The 23,045-nt window shown below is 37.6% G+C and overlaps 1 protein-coding gene and 1 long non-coding RNA gene across 3 annotated transcripts; one reads left to right on the plus strand and one right to left on the minus strand.

Annotated features, from left to right (window-relative positions):
• Positions 1–36: 36 nt before the first annotated feature.
• Positions 37–10,506, plus strand: LOC149118834 (uncharacterized). Its single transcript, XR_016201988.1, has 2 exons — positions 37–277; positions 8,817–10,506. It is a non-coding gene; the product is annotated as an uncharacterized LOC149118834 (long non-coding RNA).
• Positions 2,215–21,266, minus strand: LOC110041167 (kinesin-like protein KIF23). Of its 2 annotated transcripts, XM_089273460.1 has the most exons (35): positions 21,134–21,266; positions 20,980–21,061; positions 20,341–20,433; positions 18,391–18,426; positions 17,914–18,019; positions 16,565–16,701; positions 16,257–16,375; positions 15,613–15,673; positions 14,604–14,710; positions 13,934–14,046; positions 12,967–13,088; positions 12,356–12,458; positions 11,368–11,459; positions 11,196–11,261; positions 11,016–11,069; positions 10,840–10,901; positions 10,518–10,552; positions 10,252–10,299; positions 9,093–9,160; positions 8,551–8,653; positions 8,284–8,342; positions 7,736–7,776; positions 7,552–7,597; positions 7,383–7,445; positions 7,055–7,114; positions 6,716–6,766; positions 6,372–6,461; positions 5,950–6,048; positions 5,778–5,859; positions 5,347–5,423; positions 4,953–5,021; positions 4,311–4,408; positions 3,717–3,783; positions 3,561–3,622; positions 2,215–2,797 (listed from the first exon to the last, which is right to left on the minus strand). In XM_089273460.1, exons 1-35 carry the CDS (start codon positions 21,142–21,144, stop codon positions 2,782–2,784), a joined length of 2,598 nt encoding a protein of 865 aa, XP_089129586.1. In that variant the 5' UTR covers positions 21,145–21,266; the 3' UTR covers positions 2,215–2,781. The 2 variants fall into 2 exon arrangements, with proteins under 2 accessions (XP_089129586.1, XP_089129592.1); XM_089273466.1 differs by lacking the exon at positions 4,953–5,021.
• Positions 21,267–23,045: the final 1,779 nt, after the last annotated feature.

Genomic DNA, 23,045 nt, shown 5'->3' on the forward strand with positions numbered 1-23,045 from the left:
CTATATAAAGAAGTCTTCCCTGGGAAGACCGACGTTCATTTGTCAGTCACCGTTGACGTGCGCAGGTTAAATTCAAGATGGCGGGCGATAAGTGAATTAAAGTGTCTTTGCTGTCTTTACTTGCCATAAAAATGAAATATCTTTATCTAACACCAAGTAGTACCTCACAGATTACTATTTTATTGAATGAATCTTTAATCGATGAGCTTACCTGTTGGCTTACCGTGAACAACGGGGAGATCGTTAGTGTAGAGAAACCACGAAAGAAAAACGCCAGGTAAGTTTGCTTTTCAAGGAATCATATTTACAACAAGATTATAAACTGATATTGTTCCACTACTCGTAATGTCTATGCGGATAATTGTTCTGTTTGTAATCTTAAGTCCGATCCCAGTGGTTATTGTAGAATACTGTCAGAGCGTCTGAGCTTGTGAGTTGAATCATCTACTGCAGTATTCACATCGATATGCCTCAAGATATAGCAGATATAGCTCCGAAAATATTTGAAAGAAGTGTCTCAAGTGCTTCTTTTCGCCCAATTTTTACTCGTAATTGATAGGAAAATGCTTAGCTAGTTATTTCTTGTTGATTTCGAGTTAGGTTAAGACAGAGAAAAGGCTTTTGTTTTAGTGGATGTTCATGAAATGGCCCTAAATGGTTAAGTTCTATGTAAACAGTACACCAGCACAGAATATAAGTCCCCAAACATTTTATGGCTTTTTTGAGAACTTTGTTGATTGCTCTCACTATCCATGTTAGAATAATGTGTACTTGCTCTTGCCCAGTGCAGATATTTGCCATCAATTAAAGGTTATTCACAACACTACGAAATATGCACCTTACTCAAGATGAAGCCACGGACAGAAATCAAATTGCCCAGTTGAAATGAATATCTGTACTTTTAGACTGATAGTTACACAACATGTTCTAGTGGATTTCATTTTCACATGCTTTTTCTTGTTGTAGAAATACTAAACCAGATATGGCTAATTAAATATGCATAAATTAGTGTCAAATGGCCATTTTTGCTGGGGGTCCTCCTAACTTGAAGGGAATAAAATATTTTGACCTACTGTTTTGCCACAATCATTCACTCATCAAACCCAACATTTGTGCCAAGTTTGAGTGAAATCGGTGATTTCAGCTGTATCACCTCCTGCCTGGTTCTGACTGGTTTTCTCGTGGACACACTCTTAAGTTACCATTTGTAACTAAAGATAGCAAACATCTCGTGGGAAAGAGTGGTGACGATTCGTCAGCTCTAATTGAATTTACACCCTTGTGAAAAACAAGAGTGTCAAAGTACCCTTTGTAACTAAAAAATAGAAATATCTCGTTATATTTGTATGCATTTGGTGTATTAGGGTGTTGTGACTGTGCAGTACGGACTAGAAATCATCTTTAAGGTGGCTCTGAACTCCATGTACAGATTTTTTTAAAACTTTGCCAAAAGCGGTGTCTTATCCTGCTTATCAACATTTGATAATATGAAAAATTTCAGTGTCGTTTTTGAATTATAAGCTCCTAAAGCTGTAATTAAGGGTGTTTTTAGCAACTCATACTGTTGCTATGGTAACCTATTGTGTCACGAAAATGATAACAATGTGTTCGCCAATGATTGGGCAGGTTTTTTGATTCCATGATTGTAGGATCAAGTGATAAAAAGAGTGGTTATAATGAACCATCAAAATCTAAGTGCTGAAAACTGTTTTAAGTCACCTTTCTAAGTTGTCTTAAAATTATTTTAACTCTTAGAAAGCATCGGTATCGTCAATGACTGGTTCATTTTTCCAGCCTAGTTTTACAGAACAAGCAGCCCGTTTGAAATGTTTCCGTGACTTAGAAGATATAGAAATTACTCATTCTGTACTGAAAGGTGCAACTGAATCAGTTTCTTCGTCGATTTGTGTGAAATAACCTGCACTCTTTGAGCATGGGCCACAAACAACGGGAGTAAACCTTGTCCGGATCTTAAAAATAGGCCTATTTTATTGTAAAAATAATGAAGGCCGATAGTAGATAAATGAAAAAAGTTTATTCAAGCGGGATTTAAAAGTTTAAAAGTTTATTCAAGGTAGATGGGAAGTTCCAAGTCCAACTGTATTTTTTTTCCAGTTTTACTTCCATAGTTCTTGGGGCGAAGTTAAAAATTCAACCAAAAGATACCCAACAAAAAGGACAAACACACTGAACCAAGGGAAAAATAAACAGTCATGAGGTGACGACACCGCATTGGTTTAATTTCATTATCAGGCCTACTTACTACTAAGTACTGCATATAATTCATTCAATGTTGCCTTAATTCTAACAAAAAATCAGGTGCCGAAAGAATCCAGACCAAGTGAAATGTAAATATATTTATTAATTATTACCTACGGCTTTTTACAGAGACTACTTATCAATGAAAAAAAAAAGGTTACTAAAATGAAAACAAATGATTAAAAAACAGAACATTGCTAACTGATAAGAGTCCATCATTTTTCCAAGCAAAAACACTAAATGAAAGCACCGTTACTGCGAATATATCGAGTTGTACATCCAGCTCTTGAACTCTCGAGGCAATGGAACATTACCACTGGTGGCGTTCATTAAAACTATTTATCTGAATAACGGGGAAATGAATGCTGTGAACACCCATCATTCATAGTTTTGACGAAATAACTTGCGAGTGCAATTCATGAGTCAGGTCGGAGTAGACTCCTTATATAATCTAAATTTCGTCATCGCTTGGGAGGTATGACACTTAAACAAAGAAACGCAACTTCTGTTGAAAGTCCCTCTTCAAGGCTTCTTTTTCCTGAGGAATAAATGCAAAAGGAAGTAAGGTTTTCTGCCTCTTAGATAAGATTTCTTATCACCAAATGTGACAGCTATTTCCAGTACAGATATACCCTCTGTAGTAACCATCACCATAATTATAAATCACACGCTTTTTTGTGATACCGCCCAACCACGGTGAAATTAAACCTCGTAAACCAATGAAACTGGGTGGTCTTGTGCCGAGGATTTGACTATGTCACTAAATTCTGACTCTGGAACTCCAAGTAAATTCCGTTGCTTTCTTATCCTAGGAGTAGGGGCGTGTTTCTTTGGGAAAATCCAAGATTGAATTCTAAAATCTAAAAACGGATTTTGAGTTTCTTTACTAAACAGATTAATCTATGATCACTCAGATAACGGTACATCAAAGGAATCGAAGGAGTCTACTCTGAGTGAGGATTCTTTGATTCCAGTGATGTATCGTGATCCGAGTGATCTTGGATTAATCTGTTTTGGAACGAAACGCAAAATCCGTTTTGGAATTTAAGAATCCAATCTTGGATTTACACCAAAGAAACACACCCCCTAGTCAACTAAAATATTTAAAGAATCAAGCTAGAGGAAAAAAAAACCTCATTCAAAAGATCAAGGCACATCTAGGAAACAGGTTTTCTATTTTGTTACAATCACCATTGTGGTTTCACAATGAACAAGACATTGTTTCTTCAGGTTGAAAAAAAAAAAAAATGTATGGCACGGAAGAGATGTTTATCGATTCATCTATTTGTTACTATACATACTTTGATGTTGTGTGACAGTAGCTTGGACCCATGCCCGGTCTGCCTTCAATTGCCGTGGAACACTGAAAGTAAAAGAGAGTTTGCATGTAAGTTTGTAGATTTTTTAATACAATATTCAAAAAGATGACCGAGGCATGGCAACCACGTGATACTTACCCTTGTTTCTACATCAGTCCAGCTTGAATGACTTTCATCATCGATTGAATCAGACGCTCGGCGTTTTCTGTTTCCAAAAACAAAGAGTTAAGGGAAGAAAACACAAGAATACAGAGATACACGTGCACTGCATTACGAACATACGATTTTCCAAGGAAGAACAAAATCGCTCTTGCCTTTTTTCCTATACATTTCCAAGCCAAGAGTTTCCTTGTGTACAAAAAATATAAAGACCAAACATCTTCTCGTAACATTCAGCTTTGGACTTTTTCTGTATCTTGAATGAATGTTAGTTATATCGTGTTAACACGTCATGATCTTTGTTATGGTAAATTAGTCACCCGATTGTCAATTTGAATTATCTACCTTGAAAAATAAGGGGATAAAGGATATGAAGACGTCCTGTGTTTTGCATTACTCCTTAATATGGAGCCAATTAAGTTAATAGTAGCTCTTATCCCGATATTTCTGAAATATTACACTCAAGCTTGACAACGAAAAGTTTCCGTAGAATAGAACTAAGCTCTAGTAGGTAACTTTTAATGTCTGAAATCTTGACTGCACTCTATCACCACAAGTTAGCCTGGCACGTACCTTCCTGGACTTGTTAGTTCGTCAGATCTTGTTTTCAAAGTCTCTACTTCTGTAAACTGGATACAATGACCACCTCCCACAGTTTTGTACACGTCTCCCTGCGGATAACATTACAGGGGTAAAAACTCACATACATCATCAACATTGGTACAGCAGGTTCGCGACGTTGTTTACAACCGAAACTAGCAAATAACTATTATATATACTGTATGCAAACTCTTTATAATGTGAAAATTACGGTGGTCTTACACTTGCGAAGCAAGTTGGACAGAGGATGTCACACCTTCAACGCTCAAAATATGCGGCAGCTATACCGTAATCATTGTGAAAAACAGAACTCTATGTAAAACAAGAGGCCTGCGAATAAGACCGCATTCGATCGTTCCCAGCGGCTGGGTTGGTGCAAGCTGGCCGGTAGCGATAACAGGCGGCTGTATTCGCAGGCTACAAGACAAGCTAACTCGAGCTCATTTCTACTCTTCTTTTAAAAGTCCATGCACGGTTGTTTAAAGCGGGGCGGATGGCATCACCCAACAGATAAAGTACTATCCAGTGATCATATTAGCGTAGTAGGCTTTGTTCGAGCGTATTTCTTGGATGGCGTTATTCACCCTTCAACAACTGGAGACAAGCAAAACTCACTTTAATCAACTTAGTCTCGATTTCGCCGGCAGAATCTTCCTCTTGATGAGATAACACATAGTTTGTGGCCTGCACGAGAACAAAACAAAATCCGCGTTACTTACGCGATGACGGCTTGTCTCCACTTAAAAAAAATATATATATACCGTAGTTTCAAGGTGACCAGAAGTCTCGTAAACGAAGTATTTTTTACACTTTGAGGCATAAGTTCAACCATCTCGTTCTCTTCTGAACACTGCATCATTATATTACAGCGTGTAACACTCGTTTCACAACTTGCCTCGCGTGAGCAAAGGCAAGTTGCGGCAATGAAAACTGCCTCGTCTACTAGGAGTTTTAAAATTTTTAAAGTCGTGACGTTTAGGTAGATAAAAAGAACATCGTGTGCGCTCACGTTAGTTGTTTTGAAATCCTTTTCCGCGGGTCTGCTTACTGTTTTCTTGTTCTTAATTTGCGGTTTAAGAACCGTATCTGCAACGAACAAAAGGAAGGTTAGGAATAACATAAAGCGGAGGTAAATACATGAACTATCATAAATAACATAGAGGCGTCACCAAAGAACGATATAAGTTTGGAGAAGTATTACAAACCTTGTTTTCAAAGACACATGATGTATTATTGTTTTAACTGCTTTTAGCGGCATTCGTATTGGTTGTTAACGTTTCTGTCAACTCTGAATATGACTTCCAGCTCTCAGGTTGAAGAAACATCAGTCACCAATTAGCCGTTCTATGCAGCAATACCCTGAGCTAAACCATTTATTCAACCGCAAAGAACATGTACAGAATTGATAGAACTATTACACCGCGTTTCCAGTAGCAATACCTGTTTCCAAATGCGTCGAGGGTTTGTGCTCTATCCAGCAATCTGATGACTTGGATCGTCTGTGGCGAGATTTAATAGGAGGCTGAAAAATAGAGTCGCGTAATTCAATATATTAAAAAAAAGCCTTTGGCATTCCTTCAGGAAAAAGAGTCTACTTAGAATACCAAATTACCTTTCTGGCCACAGGCGGCGGGGGAGACTTGGATCTAGACATTGCCGCAGCCCTAGCCTGGGCACGAGTTACAGTCCTTGCGTCATTGGTCTGCATGCTCTGAGGACAGAAAACAAATTTCTAGCAAATATTTTCAAGGGTTTGTCTCGAAACTCGAGAAGAGCAGAGGGATGGAGTCTACCGTGTAAGCTACTTTCCCATCTGTGTTACAAGGTGGAGAGAGGGAGGTGTGGCGGGGGGGAGGGGGAGATGGGAAAAGATGGGCGCATATTAAGTCGTCAAAAGGATCTGAAGAATGGCGAAGGATTTTCCTGGCCTTGTGACCAGCGTTCGAAAAGTTATGATGACATAAGGCATGGAAGAGAAGAACAGGTGCAAAAGGCGATGAAAAGACTTGCCAAATTGCACTTTGATGAACATACCTGTACGATCTCCTTGAGTTGTCTTAGCTTCTCATCCTTTTGCCACATTTTAGCTTGCATCTCCATCTCCTTGTCCTTAACGCGTTTTGACTAAGTAAGGACAAGGTTATGAAACGTTTTGGTATGCAGTTTGGAAGACTTTGAATAGTAGTTAGAATGAAAATAAGAATGAAAATGAATCGAGTCTTTTGGAGTAGCATCCGCAACAATTTAAGTGCTAATTCCTCTAAGATAATCTAAAATCTAGTCACCCCCATTGACAAAAACAACAAAGAAAACAGGAAAGAAAAACAAGAAAAAAACCAACACAAAGAAAGTAATAAATACTGGACTATTCGACTTACGCATTCTCGTTCCCATTTGCCTTTTTCTTGTGTCACTACTCCTTTTAAAGCCTGAAATATAAGTAAAATCAAAGCAGGCGAACAGTATTTCTTTGATGTCAAAATTTCTAAAGCTAAACTTGATTTCCTATAAAGGGTACCGATTAAACTAAGTCTGCTTGACGCGTCCCACTCACGAACGTAGCACTACAAAAAGTCTGAACCTCACGCGCATTGCAAAACGTATCAAAAGAAAAACACTTTCGTTACTCCACAGCTAATCATTTCGGGCCGAAGAAGAACTTTGAAAGTTTTGTTTAAAGAAAAAAAAAAGAAAAGAAAAGGAAAAGGAAAACTGACCTGGCGCATTTTAACTTTGTCGGTTTTCTCCTTATCAGCTCTTTTCTTCTGATCATCCAACTACAGAGGGAATAAGAAGTCAGGATAAGACAGTCAACAAAATTGAGATAAAAAATAACCACTGAATATAACCTACACCCGTACAACCTCTTTGCGCAAGCTAGAGTGGATTTGTAACTGTCTTGGGAATATCGTTTACCCAGTGATCGCATGAGTAACAGAGGCGCAACGATTACCCTCAGTGACTCTCAAGTATTGCTGTATAGAACGTGGCTTCGTTTTCGGCCTGTTATTGTAGTCTGTGAAAATAGTCAGTAGGTTTTCATACCTCATATTGCAGTTCTTTTTTATCCTGCTCGTACATCTCTGCAGTCTTCTGAAGCATCTCATTCTGAAAAGAAATATTCCCAAGGTAAACTGACGTGTTATCGTTTCTTCTCGACTAAGGACAGAACATTCAAACAAAGTACATGTACACATACAAAACGCGGCATTACCTTTTGCGTTATAGCCTTCAGTCTTCTTTCCAGTTTCTGAATATCTCTGTCAAGTGGGAAGCACATGGTTTTTCATTCTCAAGAATTATAAGATTCGGTTTTGATTATCCTTGTTCAACATCAAGGATTTGCACGAAACAAAGACAGAAATAAAAATTATTGCGGTTAATGAAGGGCTTTGTACCTGTCTTTTTCCTCGATTGTTGTCTTAAGGTTAGCAATAATCTAAAGGAAAAAGAAAAGAGTTGTTGTGCTGAACATTTCATCCGAGCCTGGCAAATAGCTTCTGCATTGGTAACACGTCATTACACTACATTATCTACAGTAAGAATAAAAAGACAAGTTAGTCAGACACGCCCATTGAGTACATAAATATCCTCACTCGTTTTTACCCAACTAATGTGTAATCGATTAAAAATGAATTTGGATTTCCTTCAATAGAAGCAGCAGAGGCAGCGGTTTTACAATGTAAAGCGATGCACTATACGAGATCAACTGTCAAGTAACTAATGGCAGGGAAATCGTTTAAAATGAGCAAGGGACCAGAGCTGGTTGAAAGGTTGGCAAGCGAACTAAAAATATTTACAGACTTCACAGCAATCTATCACTCCAACAAATGCTTTTATTGTTACATTGGTTTGGTGCGCTTTTTGGCAACGTTAAATATAAATATATATTTTTTGCCTCATCAGAACAGACCAACAGGACACATGTAGATGTAAATCTACTCACTCCATTTGCCTGGCTGTTTTCTTTTTCTAATTCCAAGAGTTGAGCCCTAAAAATTCCCTCTGCAAAAAGAAGTGATACAAAACAAAACAAAATTAATAATAAATATGTATGAGAAGTGCCCAGGCAGAAAAGAAAAATCATTGTGGCAAGTTTTGCTTTTGCCCTAAGAAAATGGACAGACCGCAAATGGCGTAGTCATCAAGGATTGATTTTAACACATTCAATGGTTAAGAACCCAGTTATTTTCTAAACATCGTAACAACTTACCTTTCCTCGACAAATCATCAATGAGAGTTTGTCGCCGTCTTTGTCTCTCTTGAAGAAAATAAATCAAGTTTACTAGCGTTGTGTTATCTTCTGGTGAATTTATCTGAAAGAAAACAGAGCATTAATCACGTGTTATGTTACAGCTGTATCACCTTGTAGCGGTTCACAACACAAACATTTATCAGCGAGGAGTACATGAACATGTGGTCTTGCCCAGATTTTATCATTGTTCACTAGTTCACTTAATCTTGCTGCTACTCACATAGATTCAGATCAAGAGGAATCTACATGCTAGGAAGACTGCAGGTGACAAGAGAGAAAACAGTCCCAGCAGGTACATGTACATTCTGGGAGACTGGACCAGGATGGTAACGTGTCTACCTTGTCAACCTTGTTACAGTACGATAAGTTGAAAATGGACTGGATGCTGCTACGACATTTAAGATTGCTTGACTCCGTGACATGCTTGAGTTCTGTGTTAAATGACTGAACTAATGACCCTGTAAGTAAAAATTAAGATGACAGCAAAAAATGCACCTTACCTCCATAACTGGGAAAGGTGGTCCCATGGTTTGAAGAGGTTTGGCTATGATCACTGTTTCACCGTTATCTACGAAATGTATAATAAATCCAGTGATAATGTACATGTAATGAAGAATCTCCATATAGACAAAGGAATTGGTATTTTACACTCATTCGATAGCCCTCATTCGATAGTCGTCAAAAAATGCACAAAAAATGTCAAGAGTTGGTGGTTTCAAGTGTCCTTTCTGTAAAAGGCATGCATGCCCCATGTTGTGAATTCAACGTTAGGCAAAGCTAAGAGAATTAAAGTTGACTTTCTCTGATTGTGGCCTATGCTACCCAGGTGAAAAAGTTTACAGGATCTTGCTCTCCTGCTAAAACGTTCATGAAACCTGCATGTACACATAATTTATTACACTACCAGGGCAGGAAAAAAAAAATTGAAATCCAGTTGCCCAGAGGGTCAGTACATTTCAGTTTTCAGTTGCCCCCACTAAAATATTCCTTGCCCAATAGGTGCACAATGTTCATGCCTTATCAACTAACAAGACTACTGAGGCTAATTTCACTCGCCCACTGGACCACTAAACATCCACTTTCACTTTCCCATTGACCTAGGAGCAAAATTTACTTGCCCCGCGCAGTTGGACCTGTTTTTTTTTTCCTGCCCCAGCTATAGGAGAATCTTTGTTTACAATATTTGCCTCATTACCATAAGCGATACAGTTGCTGATGGAGCTACAAAGAGATTAATACTGAATATTGAAAGGGCACAGCACGATTCACTGTCCCAAGGAATTTGAGCGCGATGTATTGAATACTTTTTGTGCGACGCAGGTTTGAAAGCTCAAAATTTTACAAAGAATGTATGAGCTCATTAGCGCTTTTGCTACACAGAAATTTTGATGTTTTTGAAAGCCAATTTCTCCTCGAATATTACACCCAAAGAGCCAAAAATGTCACCACTTACTAAGTTTCACAAGCTCTTTAAGTTTCTCTAGTAAAATCGTGTCTAGCATGACGCCTTCTAGGCGCAAAGTTGTATGTTAATGAGGAAAAATGTAAACAACGACGTCAGCAAAGATTCGCCTATAGTTGTTCTTCAACATTTCCTTGTTCCCTGCTGCAGTTCACACATTAGACATCAGGTCTCTGTACAATCCAAACATTGTGTACCTTTATTATCCTCAACATGTGCAAGAACTTCCTTGTACATTTGATTTGCTATAAAAGACAAAGACAAAACAAGACCAGTTATGATAAATATAGAATGTACATTACACAGGGACTTCATTAAAAAGGTTCTAATGCAAGAATGTTGGGAGAGGAATACCAGTTAGATCTTCAGGCAGTTGTCAATGGTAATGATTTACCCAAATGTTGTATCACAACTTCAAACATTAAACATCCAATATTAAAAAGAAAAAAAAACATTCAAATACCTCTCCTTCTCCCAGGTGTCAGTCCAGTGTCAAATCTATTTACATTTAAGAAAAAATTAGTTATGGGTGGGCACTGTCTAGTTTCTGAATCAGTTGCAATACCTTTGATGTGGCCAAAAGGCAAATCAATGGTTGTATTGCTAAGTGCAGATTTTTAACATCACAGTATGCCTTAGGTCCACCTGTGTCCTGGTGCACTGGCACAAGAGGCAGACTAGTTTCAAGCCTTGGCAAAGTCATGATAAAAGCTTGAAAAATAATCACCTTTTGTTGTACCTAAACTGAAAACAATTTTGACAATAAGTTATTTGCTAAATGTTACCTGACTGATTGAGGTCTGGCTATAACAACATCTTGTGTCACCTCGGCAAATTTCATCACATGCTAAATCAATAAAAGAAGCATACAATACATCATTTCCACTGTACCTCAATGTTTTATAATTTGTGGATAGAACACGTCTATCTACAGTACATACATAAGAATTTGACATCTTACCACACTCTCATCATAATCTTCGGCATTAGGATTCAAACAAACAACCATCCGAACCTGAAGAAAGGCAATTACATGATTGTAGACTGATGTTAGTGAGAGCTTTTATGGTATCAATAATCCTTTATTGTGTAAATGAATTTGATTATTATGTAAAGGTTTAACAGATTCTATTGAACTCACCTTCCCTTCCCCATCAAAGAAATTCTTAAACAGATGAGTCAACTTGGTGTCTCTGTAAGGAACAATCTGATAAAAAATAACACTAAATAAATTACACACATGTATGTGAAACATGCAAGACTCAATGTACATAATTTACATATATATTGTGCTGAACATTTGTACTACTCACCTTTGGAGAAATGCCATTTTCAGCATTTCCTTGGTTTTCTCTCAGAATCTCCATGCAAGTTCTTAGTGTCATCAAAGATGCATTGATGTTGCCTAAGGAAAGCAAAAGATTCACAAGACATTGTTGAGAGCCACTGTCACTACACTGTCTATTAAGTTTTGGCTTACATGCACACCTAGGTTATTAGAAGCTTCTCTTTTCCAGGGAGTGAAAAAAATAAGAAAAGAACAATTGAAGGCAACCTGTAAAACCTATACAAATGGCATATCACTTATTGTACAATCAGCTACAGTAGCTCTAAGAACTCTGTCAGAATTCATTGATTTTCATTTATATGAACCCTTGATTTCAGCTCAAAAGTAACTTTTTTTGCAAAACGTAAATTTTATAATTAATAAGATTTAACTTTTTTGATATGACAAAGCACTTACATGTAAGAAACAAACTGACCATCTACATGTACTCCAAGATTTCGTACATTAATTATATTTTTTGAGTAGTTGCTTTGCTTTTCTATTGACAATCTTTCTGTCAATCTAATTTGGAAGGATATAGGGCTACATGTACATGTAATTATAAAATCGTTGTCACAAGATATAAAATGTAACTTGTATGTAGATACACAGGACTGTCTGTAAGGGTCATAACCCATAACAACTGCTACGGCTGAGCATATTGGATGGGCCCTTGATGTTACAGGTGAACTTGGGCACAGTTGATACAATTCACTCAAGTTGAAGTGGTAACAAGTTTGTTATGGATGTGAAGATCAAGGCTATATTACATACGTGACTCAAAACTTAATGACAGCCCAGGATACATGTAAAAAATATATATTTGTCTTCAGGCTACATTCTTTTCACCCTTGAGAACACATGTGCATGTAATGTGGCCTACCAGTAGTTATGTGTACACAATAAATGATTCTCAGCTCTAACTCAATAGATCCCACTGTGTGATATGTCAGTGTCAACCTGTAATAAATTACCAGCTTCTCGTAGTCTGTCTCCACCAGCTCTTGTCCTGTTTGTTCTCTCAGACCCTGCTAAATCACACAGTGATAATGTGCACACTGCAATTTGATTTCTATCCTGTTCAAAAAAAGATAAATAAACTGTTGATCAATTAAGCACTTGTTTTTTTTTCTTTAAGGATCTACCCTCAAGTATCTTTAAACAGGGGGTTTGTAAGGCGACATGTTTAGAATAGAGTAAACAATGAAGAACTACATGCAGTCTAAAAAATGTTCCCATGTGGACAAATCAGTGCATTTTAATCCAAGAAGAAAAAGTTGTTTCTAGGAGTACAGATGCAGTGTGGAACTTACATGTACATGTATGGCAAGAGTAAGTCAATTACAAGTCTCATATGAGAGAGGGGTTCACTAAAGTGTTCACTAAATTGTGAATTACAGTGTACAGTGGAACCTAAAAGGGCTGTCATTAGGCACAATTAACTGGCCATTGTAGACAGGTTTCATCAGTATATCTAGTGAGTGCTTGGTTCCAAGGGACAAAAAAAAATTGATGTCGTGGAATGGTGACTGCTATTACTAGGTGGCCATTATTGCTTGTTTGACAGTTATTGTAATATTAATACCTGTAAGACCTCTTCACCATCAGGATCTAAGGGAGCCTGTACTAGTTTGATTGCAAACACACTGTGACTTCGACTTGACTCTCGATTTAGTACAGTGTTGGCAACACGTCTTTTCTTTTGGCCTAAAACGTGAGATCCAACAAAAAATATTTACAATATACATTTGGCATTTACAATATACATCTGGCATTTACAATATACGGGTACATTTGGCACTTTGTTGGTGATTACTCTGTAACAGATATACTCAACCTGATGTTTTTGTAAGATCAATAAACAAGCTGATACCAAACAATTGGTACTGGTCATATGTCAGCAGTATATCAGTGACCTGTGGGTGATATATTGGTCAACTGTCGGTTGAATATCAGTCATGTGTCGAGTATCACTATATCAGTCAATTGTGTTAATTTAGCAATATTGCGGCCAAATGCTTTCTCTTTAAGCGATGACATTAATGCTATCTTGTGATGGTGGAAAATCATATATCGACTATCGACTATGGGCCGACTATCATCCAACTATTGACCTAGTGTTGACCGATTACATCGGCCAAGTATCAACTGCCTCTTGACTGTCTGTCTATCTATATCTTCTGACTATTGACCGAGTGTCAACTGATACTCAGTGAATTATCTGTGAAGTATTGGCAAAGAGTCGGTGAGGTATCAGTGAACTAAAAGCCGACATACATCTTGACCGATATATCAAGCAACTGTTGACTGATATGTCAAGTGACTGTCAACCAATGTATTGGTCGAGAGAACCTACAGTAACATGATCCGTGGTGGCTATACAATTGAGTATTTTAGCAAGTCCCACGGTGAGTAAAAAATAGACCACGTTTTGTTTTTCATATGGTGGGTGCATTATGTCTGAGCACAGTACAATCTAGTTTTGACTGCACCTGCTGCATGTTACATACATGTGCCTACTACAGATAAAGAAGGATATTAAATAAGTTCACCTTTCCAGAAAATACTGTAAGCTTCTTCCGTGCTTTTGACTTCAACTTCTGTTACACCGCTAACGTACATATTATGATTCATGTCCTCTCTTAGATTCTTTGAAGCTGGCGGTCTGTAAAGAAGTCAGAGGACATTATCAAATACTGTTTTTTTTTTGTTTTTTTTTTACATGCACACGAGATTCACTGCTGCACATTTCACAGCTCTTGACTACAAGTCATAGCACTAAGCTTACAGAAGTGCCATTAACATTCATGTAATACTAAGTGATTGTACAGAAACATGAACTGTGGTCCAGAAACAAAAACAAAGATAACAACAACAACAATCAAAATCACCCACACTGAAAGACAACAGTGGAAGTGACCAGCTGTATACTAAAAGCATGTACATGTACAGTACATGTTCCTAGACTTAAACTATCTTGTAAATATGTTGCAGTACAAGAGTGCATTATTTGCAAGAGAGTCTGCTAACAGGTACAGACTGTGAACATGTACATAGACCTGTACAGTAAGTAGTAAATGTATATTAGGGACACATTTCTCAGCTATGTACATGTTTACAATAGATCTGTATATGATGTTAGTTATGCAGAGGGGATACAATGTAGTTTCATGTCATGTTAAAAACTTAAAATCATCCAATTGATGTACCCAGTGAACTTACTTTGGACAGATGGGATCAACAGGAGTCTCATCAAGCAGATCATAAATATAGTTGTTGTAAATTTCAAAGTAAGACACAAACACTGCATAGCTATTGTCCTCATCCACCTGAAAACAAATCAGTCACATTTTTTGATAATATATTAACTGGAAGTGAGGGTGCAAAAGTATATGTACATGTACAGGCGCAGGTTTGTACATATTTTACCTGAACATTGCATAGTTTGCAACTCACTGACATTAGGCTTTAGAAATACAGCCCTTGTATCATATTTGACTTGTCTGGCCTCAAAAGTCCTCATGGGCTCATGTAAGTCTTGAAATACAGGAAACTGATTCTATTTTACTTTTTAAAAAGAAACTTGAATGCATGTCTTAACTTTATCATATTTTATTTATATCGTATCTTTTACGTTTAAGTAGCATTGTTTTGTATAGCTTTTACATTATTATAATATCTTCCACAAGGCTGTTCTGAAAACCACTGTATGTGAGATCGGCCCCAGTATTACTATCATTATCATTATCATTGTCATTGTCATTATCATTATCATTATCATTATTATTATTATTACCTGTCTTCAATTTAACAAGCAAGTATAAACCACACATACCAAAGAAAACTAGTTTTGGAGCTTGCCCTTCAGCGAGCTGTAATTCTGATGTGCTATCCCTTAAGTCATTCTCACAAGCCCCCCAAATATTTCTCAGTGATTTACTTCAATACAGTGCACACTGTGAATCTATATGTACTGTAGCTATACTGTAAATACACATGTTGCGTTCAGAAAGAGATTTAAAAAGTAAAACAAAAATCAGGCACAATAATGCTAGTGCATAGCATGACATCAATGATTTTTGGCTAGAACCAGAGACATCACTGATTTTGGCAAGCAGGGGGAGGAGAGGTGTGGAATCAAGTATGTGAAAGAATCTGTTTTCTTTAGACCATACTTTGCATACAATATGCATGTACATGGTACGTGTAAAATTAAGAACTTCCAACTTACATCAGAGATAAGTCCAGTTTCAGGTACTCTTATCAAATCAGCAAAGTCATTATCAGCATTCCTAGACAAAAAAAAATTAAAACAAAAAAAATTTCCCTGAATTATAGCAAATTTAATCTTGCTACATCGTGAATCTTGACTACTTAGTTCCTACTTATCCCAATCGTGCTCCGCAGGACACCTAAGGCCATTCAGAACAACCCCTAGGTATCTTGGTCTCTTGCAGATGCTGTTGTGCACCCCCATGACTGTCATCCTATCTTGACCTGGGTAATTTTGACCTCCCCACTATTTCAAACTCAAATCCCTTGGATATGCTTTCTCAGCTATTTCTGTTGGCTGAGCCTGTTCCAGGCTCTCAGTTTATGGGAACAATTGAAAGGGGAACAAGGCGAGCATGAGAATGAGGGAGCTTCTTCCACTTGTTCTTCATTACGTACACGTTACTAACAGAATGTCTTGAACAGGCTACTTTCAGCTGTCTCAAACTTCTGTAACATTATACTATTTTTTTTCTTCTTGAGATTTCAAGATAGAGGTGTTCAACTATAAAAAAATCGATTTTCACTAAAACCAAACAAAGAGACTAAACTAGTATAACTTGAAACCATTACCATCATGTAAAAAGGATTTCAGGTCACTACCTATTTCTTCCACTAGGAGTGGCCACAAGGGCAGCTTCTTTTTCCCGTCTTTCTTTTTCAAGTTTTGCTTCAAGTTCTGATTGTATTTCAATGCCATTTGCTTTGTCTGGTTTGAAGACCTAGGTGCAACAACATCAAATCAATATTATTACCTGTATAAGTTCAATTTCATTTTCTTGAGGTTTCTATAAGCCATACTGCATACAGTGTAATTAGTGGTTTTAAAATGTTCACTAAATAATCAACTTTAACATTCTCAAGACTCAACTTTAACATCGAACACATTCAGTAGAAGACTTGCAACTTACATATTTAGGCGATTGCAGTTCTCCAATAGAGTTGAAGATAACATCTAAGCATCTTGGAAGCAAGCCACTGTCACTGGGTGTCCCAGTCATGGTGTGTGTCTTACCAGACCCAGTGATACCATAGGCAAATATCAAGCCTGTGAGTTAAAACCATAATGATAATACAACTGTTAAGTTTTCACTAGAGCATAAGCACAAGTGAAAACAGCCGTGACATAAACATAAGCAGAAACATAAGAAGAACAAACCCACTTATTCGTCTTGTGCAGTTTTCAGTTTTCACTAGTAACGTGCTTGACATAAGCATAAGCATAAGCACAAGAAAAACAGAACTGTTTGTTTTTCTTGTGCTTATGCTTATGCTAGCCTTTTGTTGAGCACATTACTAGAGAAAACTGCACAGGACAAATAAGTGGGTTTGTTCTTCTTATGTTTCTGCTTATGCTTATGTTTATGTCACGGCTGTTTTCACTTGTGCTTATGCTTATGCTTGTGCTTAATTATGCTCTAGTGAAAACCAGCCTTAAACACTACACACCTAATGTCAAGTACTGTACATATATGTACTTTTTTACAAGAATTGTATAACATGGCATCTGTGACTATCCATGTAGGACAAGCATCAAGGCTGTTGTCTGCCAACTAAATAAAAAAGTAGGATCATGTGTACTAAAGGCATCGGCAAGTGTTGATTGATATCCTTGATCAATACCCTTGCTTGACATCTGGATCAGTAAGTACTTGGTAGACATCCCAATCAAAATTCGGTGGACACTTAATCAACACTTCATAAACAATTGGTCATTAGTTGGCCAAGTGTTGACCGACTCATATGTATCGATTGAAAATTAGTCGACTATCGACTGGGATTTTGAACAAGAGTCAACGGAGATGTCAATGGAGTGTTGATCAATAACAACAACAACAACAACAACAACAACAACCATTTTATTTTGCATAATACATAGAATATCATTCAGCAAAAGAATACATTAAACTTAAATAAGCCAAAAAACTACTCAAAATAGTAAAAACTAAACGAGCTGAGTAGTTACAAGAATTATTACGCTTTAAATCGGTTGTAGGAAAAATAAAGAAAAGAGGTAGAAAGAGAAAAAAGTATATATCAAAGACATTGATTGACATTTGACTGCAGATGCCTTTAGTACACATGATCCAAAAAGTAAACATAAACTTGCCCAGGGCAGGTAGCCTTTTAGTGCTGCTCGTCAAAAGGGCAAGCTGGAATTCAAGTTTTTTTTTAGCCCTGGTCCAATAAGAATATGGATGTAACATGGGTGCAGCTGTAAAGAATACTATAGTACTGTACTGTAAAACGTGGCACTCACCATTCTTTCCATGAACTAGATCATCAACTAAGGGCAGTGCAACATTATCAAAAAGTACTTTCTGGGATGTCTTTTCATCACAAACTTTTTTAAATGTATGCTGCGTCTGAAAACAAGAAAATAGAATCTAAGCAACACATAGAAAATCTACTTAAAATCGCATTCCACTGGCTTTGCTTACATGAATTATATAGTTTTAGTTGCTAGAAATGTGTAATGTAAACTGTTCTGTAAACTGTAGTTCAATCAGTTTACAAATGTGTTGTTGCCTGAATAAATCTCTACAGATTATAAAAGGGGGATGTTCATGTCATGACATATCTGTTACAGGTGTACGTACAGAACATGTATTTTCTAGCATGTATTTTATCTGTCCTTTTTACCCTGATAGCCATAACAAACCCCAAAGAGGTTGTTAGACAGGTTAACAATGTACAAATGTACCAACATGCAAAATTTCATTACACTTGTAGGTACCTCTAATCTGTGGCCAGACTTGAATCCTGCTGAGTTCTGTAAACAAATTTAATAAAAATGATCAAAGCACTTCACAAAGTCAATGTAAATATACAAATACTATTTTTAGAAAGGCTATTTAAAGTGGTACTATGATCAAATTTTTACCCCTTTTACCCCTTTTTTAGGTGCATCATATAGAATTCCATGAAAGAATAAAAACACCATTTACTGTTTTCAAATATCTGCATTAGTTCTGGAGATATTTAACTTGAAAAATGTGTAAAATATGCAAATGAGATGACTAATGACGACACACACTCAACCCAATATTATATTAGAGCTATCGCAGTCAATTTGCAGCAGAATCCATTGAAACTTGGTAGGCTAATAGTTCTACAGGAACCACACCTACAGCTGTAAAAAATTATGTTCCCATGGCAACTCACTTTTTTCCAGTCCCCACCCACTTGATTTCAATATGTTAGTGATTTTCAGCTTGAAAAACATTAAACGAGGCCATGAACTCGAGCTAACATATTTATATGCTTGCTACATCGTGCATATGAGACACCATTAGCAAATATCAAAATGGCCAGAAAAGCCTTTAATATTGGGGAGGTCTGGAACCCAGTATGTTGCCATTGTAACAAAATTGTTAAGCACATTTAGTAGAGTCTTACTGCAAAGAATCAAACATTTCTGATGCAAATTGGCCGAGATATCTTTCTTCATCATAATTGATCAAAATTTGGCTGAGTGTATGATACCATCATTTGGTAAAGGTAAAGTCTGCATACGAGCCAAGTGGCCCATCAGGCCGGAGCTTATCCCGGTTTCTGTAGCATGAAGCGACTAGGAGTATTCCTACTCCCTCCTGGATAGGATGCTAGTCCATTACAGGGTTATCCCCAGCATTAAGTTTGCCGGTACCCATTTATACACCTGGGTGGAGAGAGGCACTGTGAGAGTGAAGTGTCTTGCCCAAGAACACAACACAATGTCTCCGGCCAGGGCTCGAACCCAGACTGCTCGATCCAGATACGAGCGCACTAACCATGAGGCCACCGTGCCTCCCTATGATACCATCATTTGGCTAATTTGTATATTTTAAAAACTTGAATGTCTCAGGAACAAAAAGAGGCATTTGAAAATAGTAAACCGCATTTTTCTTCTCATACAGACTACTTGTTTATGTTTTGAAATGGCTTAGATAGGAGAGACGCGATTTTTGTCATAGTACCACTTTAACAGCCTTTCAGTTTGCAATGAAATTACTGACCACAACCAAACAGATTACAAGCATGCAGTTTTTTGAGGCTCGAGCTACTTTTGTATAACACATGTTTTTGGTGTTTTTGAGGCTGTATACATCGTAACATGATCTTTGTTCAAAAGTGGATTTACCAATCACACTGTTGAGCCCAATCCATTGGATTGTGTGCAATTGAGTTTGGTTGCAGAACTCAGTCAAACACAGTCTTATGGAGTGAGTTCAATTGGTTCAGAAATCAAACTCACAAAGTTCAGTGTTCAATTTTGTTCGATTGCCGAACTCAATCAAATGAAATCCACGGATTGTGTTTGATTAAGTTTGATTTTCAAACATTCCATTGACTATGCTGAGACAGCGCCCAGGATGTGTTTTTTTCTTCAGTCAGAAATTTTCCAAGGCTGAAAAAAGCTGCATGTACTCGCGATGTTCTGCACAGAAGTAACAATTAGTAGATACATGTATTGCACCACATGAACAGAACCCTGGATATAAGTGGATTCTTCCAGTGCTTCATCATTAGCACCATGCAAGGGACATTTTGTATTGAGACAGAGATCTTCAAACCATAAACCTTGTGATTGCCCAGTTAGTGTCTCTATGCACGAAAAGGTGATTCTTTCACTAGTTCCACATCCTTTAACAACAAGTACAAAAACAGAAAAGGATTCTACGTATACTATAAAGCTTGAGCTTACTTTTGGAGCGGTGAGCTGCAATACTGTTTCACTGATTATTTGGACACAAGACTCTTCTTCATTGTCACCAAGAGGCCGTATTCGACAATAAACCTAGAAGAATTAACAGTGATTAAGCTTATGGGTTCGAATTCACATTGGCAGTATTTGGAAAACTCCTTACCAATTGCAGCACTTCAAAATACCGTAGACTAAGCTAAGCTCAGTGGGACAAACCTGGCAGATCAAAGACGATTCCCGACCGAAGGATCGGACGATCAAATGCAAACGAAGAGCTTCGAGATAACTTATTAATTACACATTCTACAATACATCATTCTATTTCGAAATTCTAGTTTCAACAGGCTGGCCCTACACCCACATAGGGTTATGGTCAAAGAAGAAGTTTCAACAGGAGTTTCAAAGTGATACAAGATACAGTTCTCTTCCTAGTTTCAATGAACAACTCTCAGTTCAGGCTTAAAAGTTACCGTAAAATTGACTTCCTAAGAAATGAGCTTACAACTTGGCAATTTTCTTTGATGCAAGCATCACAACTCTTATCGATACAAGTTCTAACGCTTGCATGAGGACCTCGTATGTTATTATTGGGAAAAATTTTAATCGACGATCAGTGAATCAAAAATGACGCTTCTTTACCTCAACTGGATCCTTGTTGCCTGTAGGTCTTCTTGGTGTCTTTCCACTACGCGGGGTTTTTGCCGAAGCAGGGGTTTTCGGGCTAAACGGAGACAAAATGTCAATTTCCCTCACAAAAATGACTCTAGCCTACACAACTACACTTGGTACTTACACTGGTCGCATTTCTATCTGATACAGATGTTCTGCAGCATAGAAGATGGTCAAAAAGTTTCCGAATAAAGAACTCGCAAATCAAAATGTCCGTCCAAGAGTTCTTGAATAAAACCGCCTTGATGGTGTTGGTTCAAATCGGCCAATCAAAGAACGGCATGACGTCACCCTTACTCGGTACGCATGGCTCACTGAAAACCCGCTGGTAAATTGTGTTTGCTGTGCAGGCTCATACTAATACATCGGCTTTATTCCCTGATTTCGAGCCGAAAAGGACTAAGTACGAGTCTATAAATTATGGGATTAGCAGCTACTGATCCTCGTAGTCATAATAAACGGCACGCAATGCATGCAGAAATGATGACGTTTAAAAATTGTTCCTAGAAGATTGGAACATGAGAAGACAAACTGATTCTTAAACTTTTGGGTTAGAAATTTTAGGGCCGGGTTTACATTTAGGGTAGTCCATTGGTGGTTCATTCGGGATGTGCCGCTGCCTCACATGCACGACATTACGAGGCCAGCCCCACCAGGTGTAGCCTTTGATATGTCCAACCTCAAAGCGAAAGAAGTTCGTGAGTTCGTGCGGAAAGCCCGTACCAAGAGTGCTCCTGGCATGAATGGCTTATCCTACAAGCTGTATAAGAACTGCTGGTTTTCAGTGTCACGCAATTCAAAATAGATCAAAATAAAAATCAAAACCGGTCAATAGATAAACTCCAGAATCTGGGAAATGAAAGAAGGTAAATATGCAAAGACTCTCGCCAAAATTCTGGTCACAGCAATTTTTCTTATGCGAGATATGCGGTAAAATTTTTTACCCAAATTTATAGAGATTTGCATGGAGACGCCATGCTGGTGCCCATCCGTATGGGCACCAACATGGCGGCCGGAAACTAACAGAAACATCTGTCACTGAGTTTCGCTACAAAAAGCGTGAAGTTATACCTCGAGGAACTCTAAAACATTAAAATAATACTTTTTCTAAGACATGAACTGTTCAGATAGCCAAGTTCTCTGAAATAAGTCACTCTTTTAACCATCATGACAGCTCTCTAGGCCGTCATGTAAATACCGTGTCACGCAAAAGCTTAGAAATTCAAGCGTAGTTTATAACAAAAACCAAGAACTCATTCGGAGCGAAAATTTGTATGAATATTAATTTTCAGCTGCTCTTATACATCAGTTAAGTAAAATCTCAGGAAGATCAATAGATTTGTAGTTCGAATTTTAGTGACGTCATGTGAAAACCAGCTATTGGACAACCATGTTATGCAACCTCGTTCCCAGGGTCTTTTCCCTGGGTCTTTTCCCAAGCCAGGGAAAAGACCCTGGGAACGAGATTACCATGTTATGATTAATTGACACCTGTCGTAACCATATCGCTCAAGTTTACAGCTCATCGAGGTCACATGTTTTTGAAGTTGACCGCTGACCAAGTGCTTGTTTATGATTGGATCGCGGGCTCATGTCAGGTTAACTTGTTGAAAACAAAGCAGGATTGTTCGGAAGCCGGTTATCGCTAACCCAGGATTAAAAGTTAACCGAATTATAACTTTTTCTTCTACTGACAAATGTTTTTCGCTGCGCTTTGTTTTGTGTATATGGTGATTATTAAAACTCAAAACAGAAGTACACATGCAGAATTAGATCGCTAAATTTCGGAGATCAGTAAATTTGTGACATTAGTTTTAATAGTATTTTGACTGCGGCGGTAATATTGTAATAATAGTTTTGAATAGTTTTAATCAGTATTTAATTTATGATTTTACCTGACGAATTGTGAAATTAGCGTTGTCTAGTTGTTAGGTTTTCGTTAGTTATTAGGTGGAATACCTGTAAATTAGCTCTCAAGCTAAGCGTATATCCACGTTAAATTATGCATGCATGCATGCATGCATGCATGCATTAAT

This window comes from Orbicella faveolata, unplaced genomic scaffold (genome assembly GCF_042242905.1).
Source record: "Orbicella faveolata isolate gen_17 unplaced genomic scaffold, um_ofav_v1 contig_1, whole genome shotgun sequence".
In the NCBI taxonomy this organism is placed as follows: domain Eukaryota; kingdom Metazoa; phylum Cnidaria; class Anthozoa; order Scleractinia; family Merulinidae; genus Orbicella; species Orbicella faveolata.

What these genes read in the sequence shown, in the direction of transcription:
- LOC110041167 (XM_089273460.1), bottom strand. An exon ending in ATGGTGAAGAGGTCTTACAG is followed by an intron (nt 12,459 to 12,966) that starts GTATTAATATTA and finishes TTTTTTGAACAG; the next exon opens with GATAGAAATCAAATTGCAGT. An exon ending in AACTCAAGGAGATCGTACAG is followed by an intron (nt 6,049 to 6,371) that starts GTATGTTCATCA and finishes TTCTGTCCTCAG; the next exon opens with AGCATGCAGACCAATGACGC.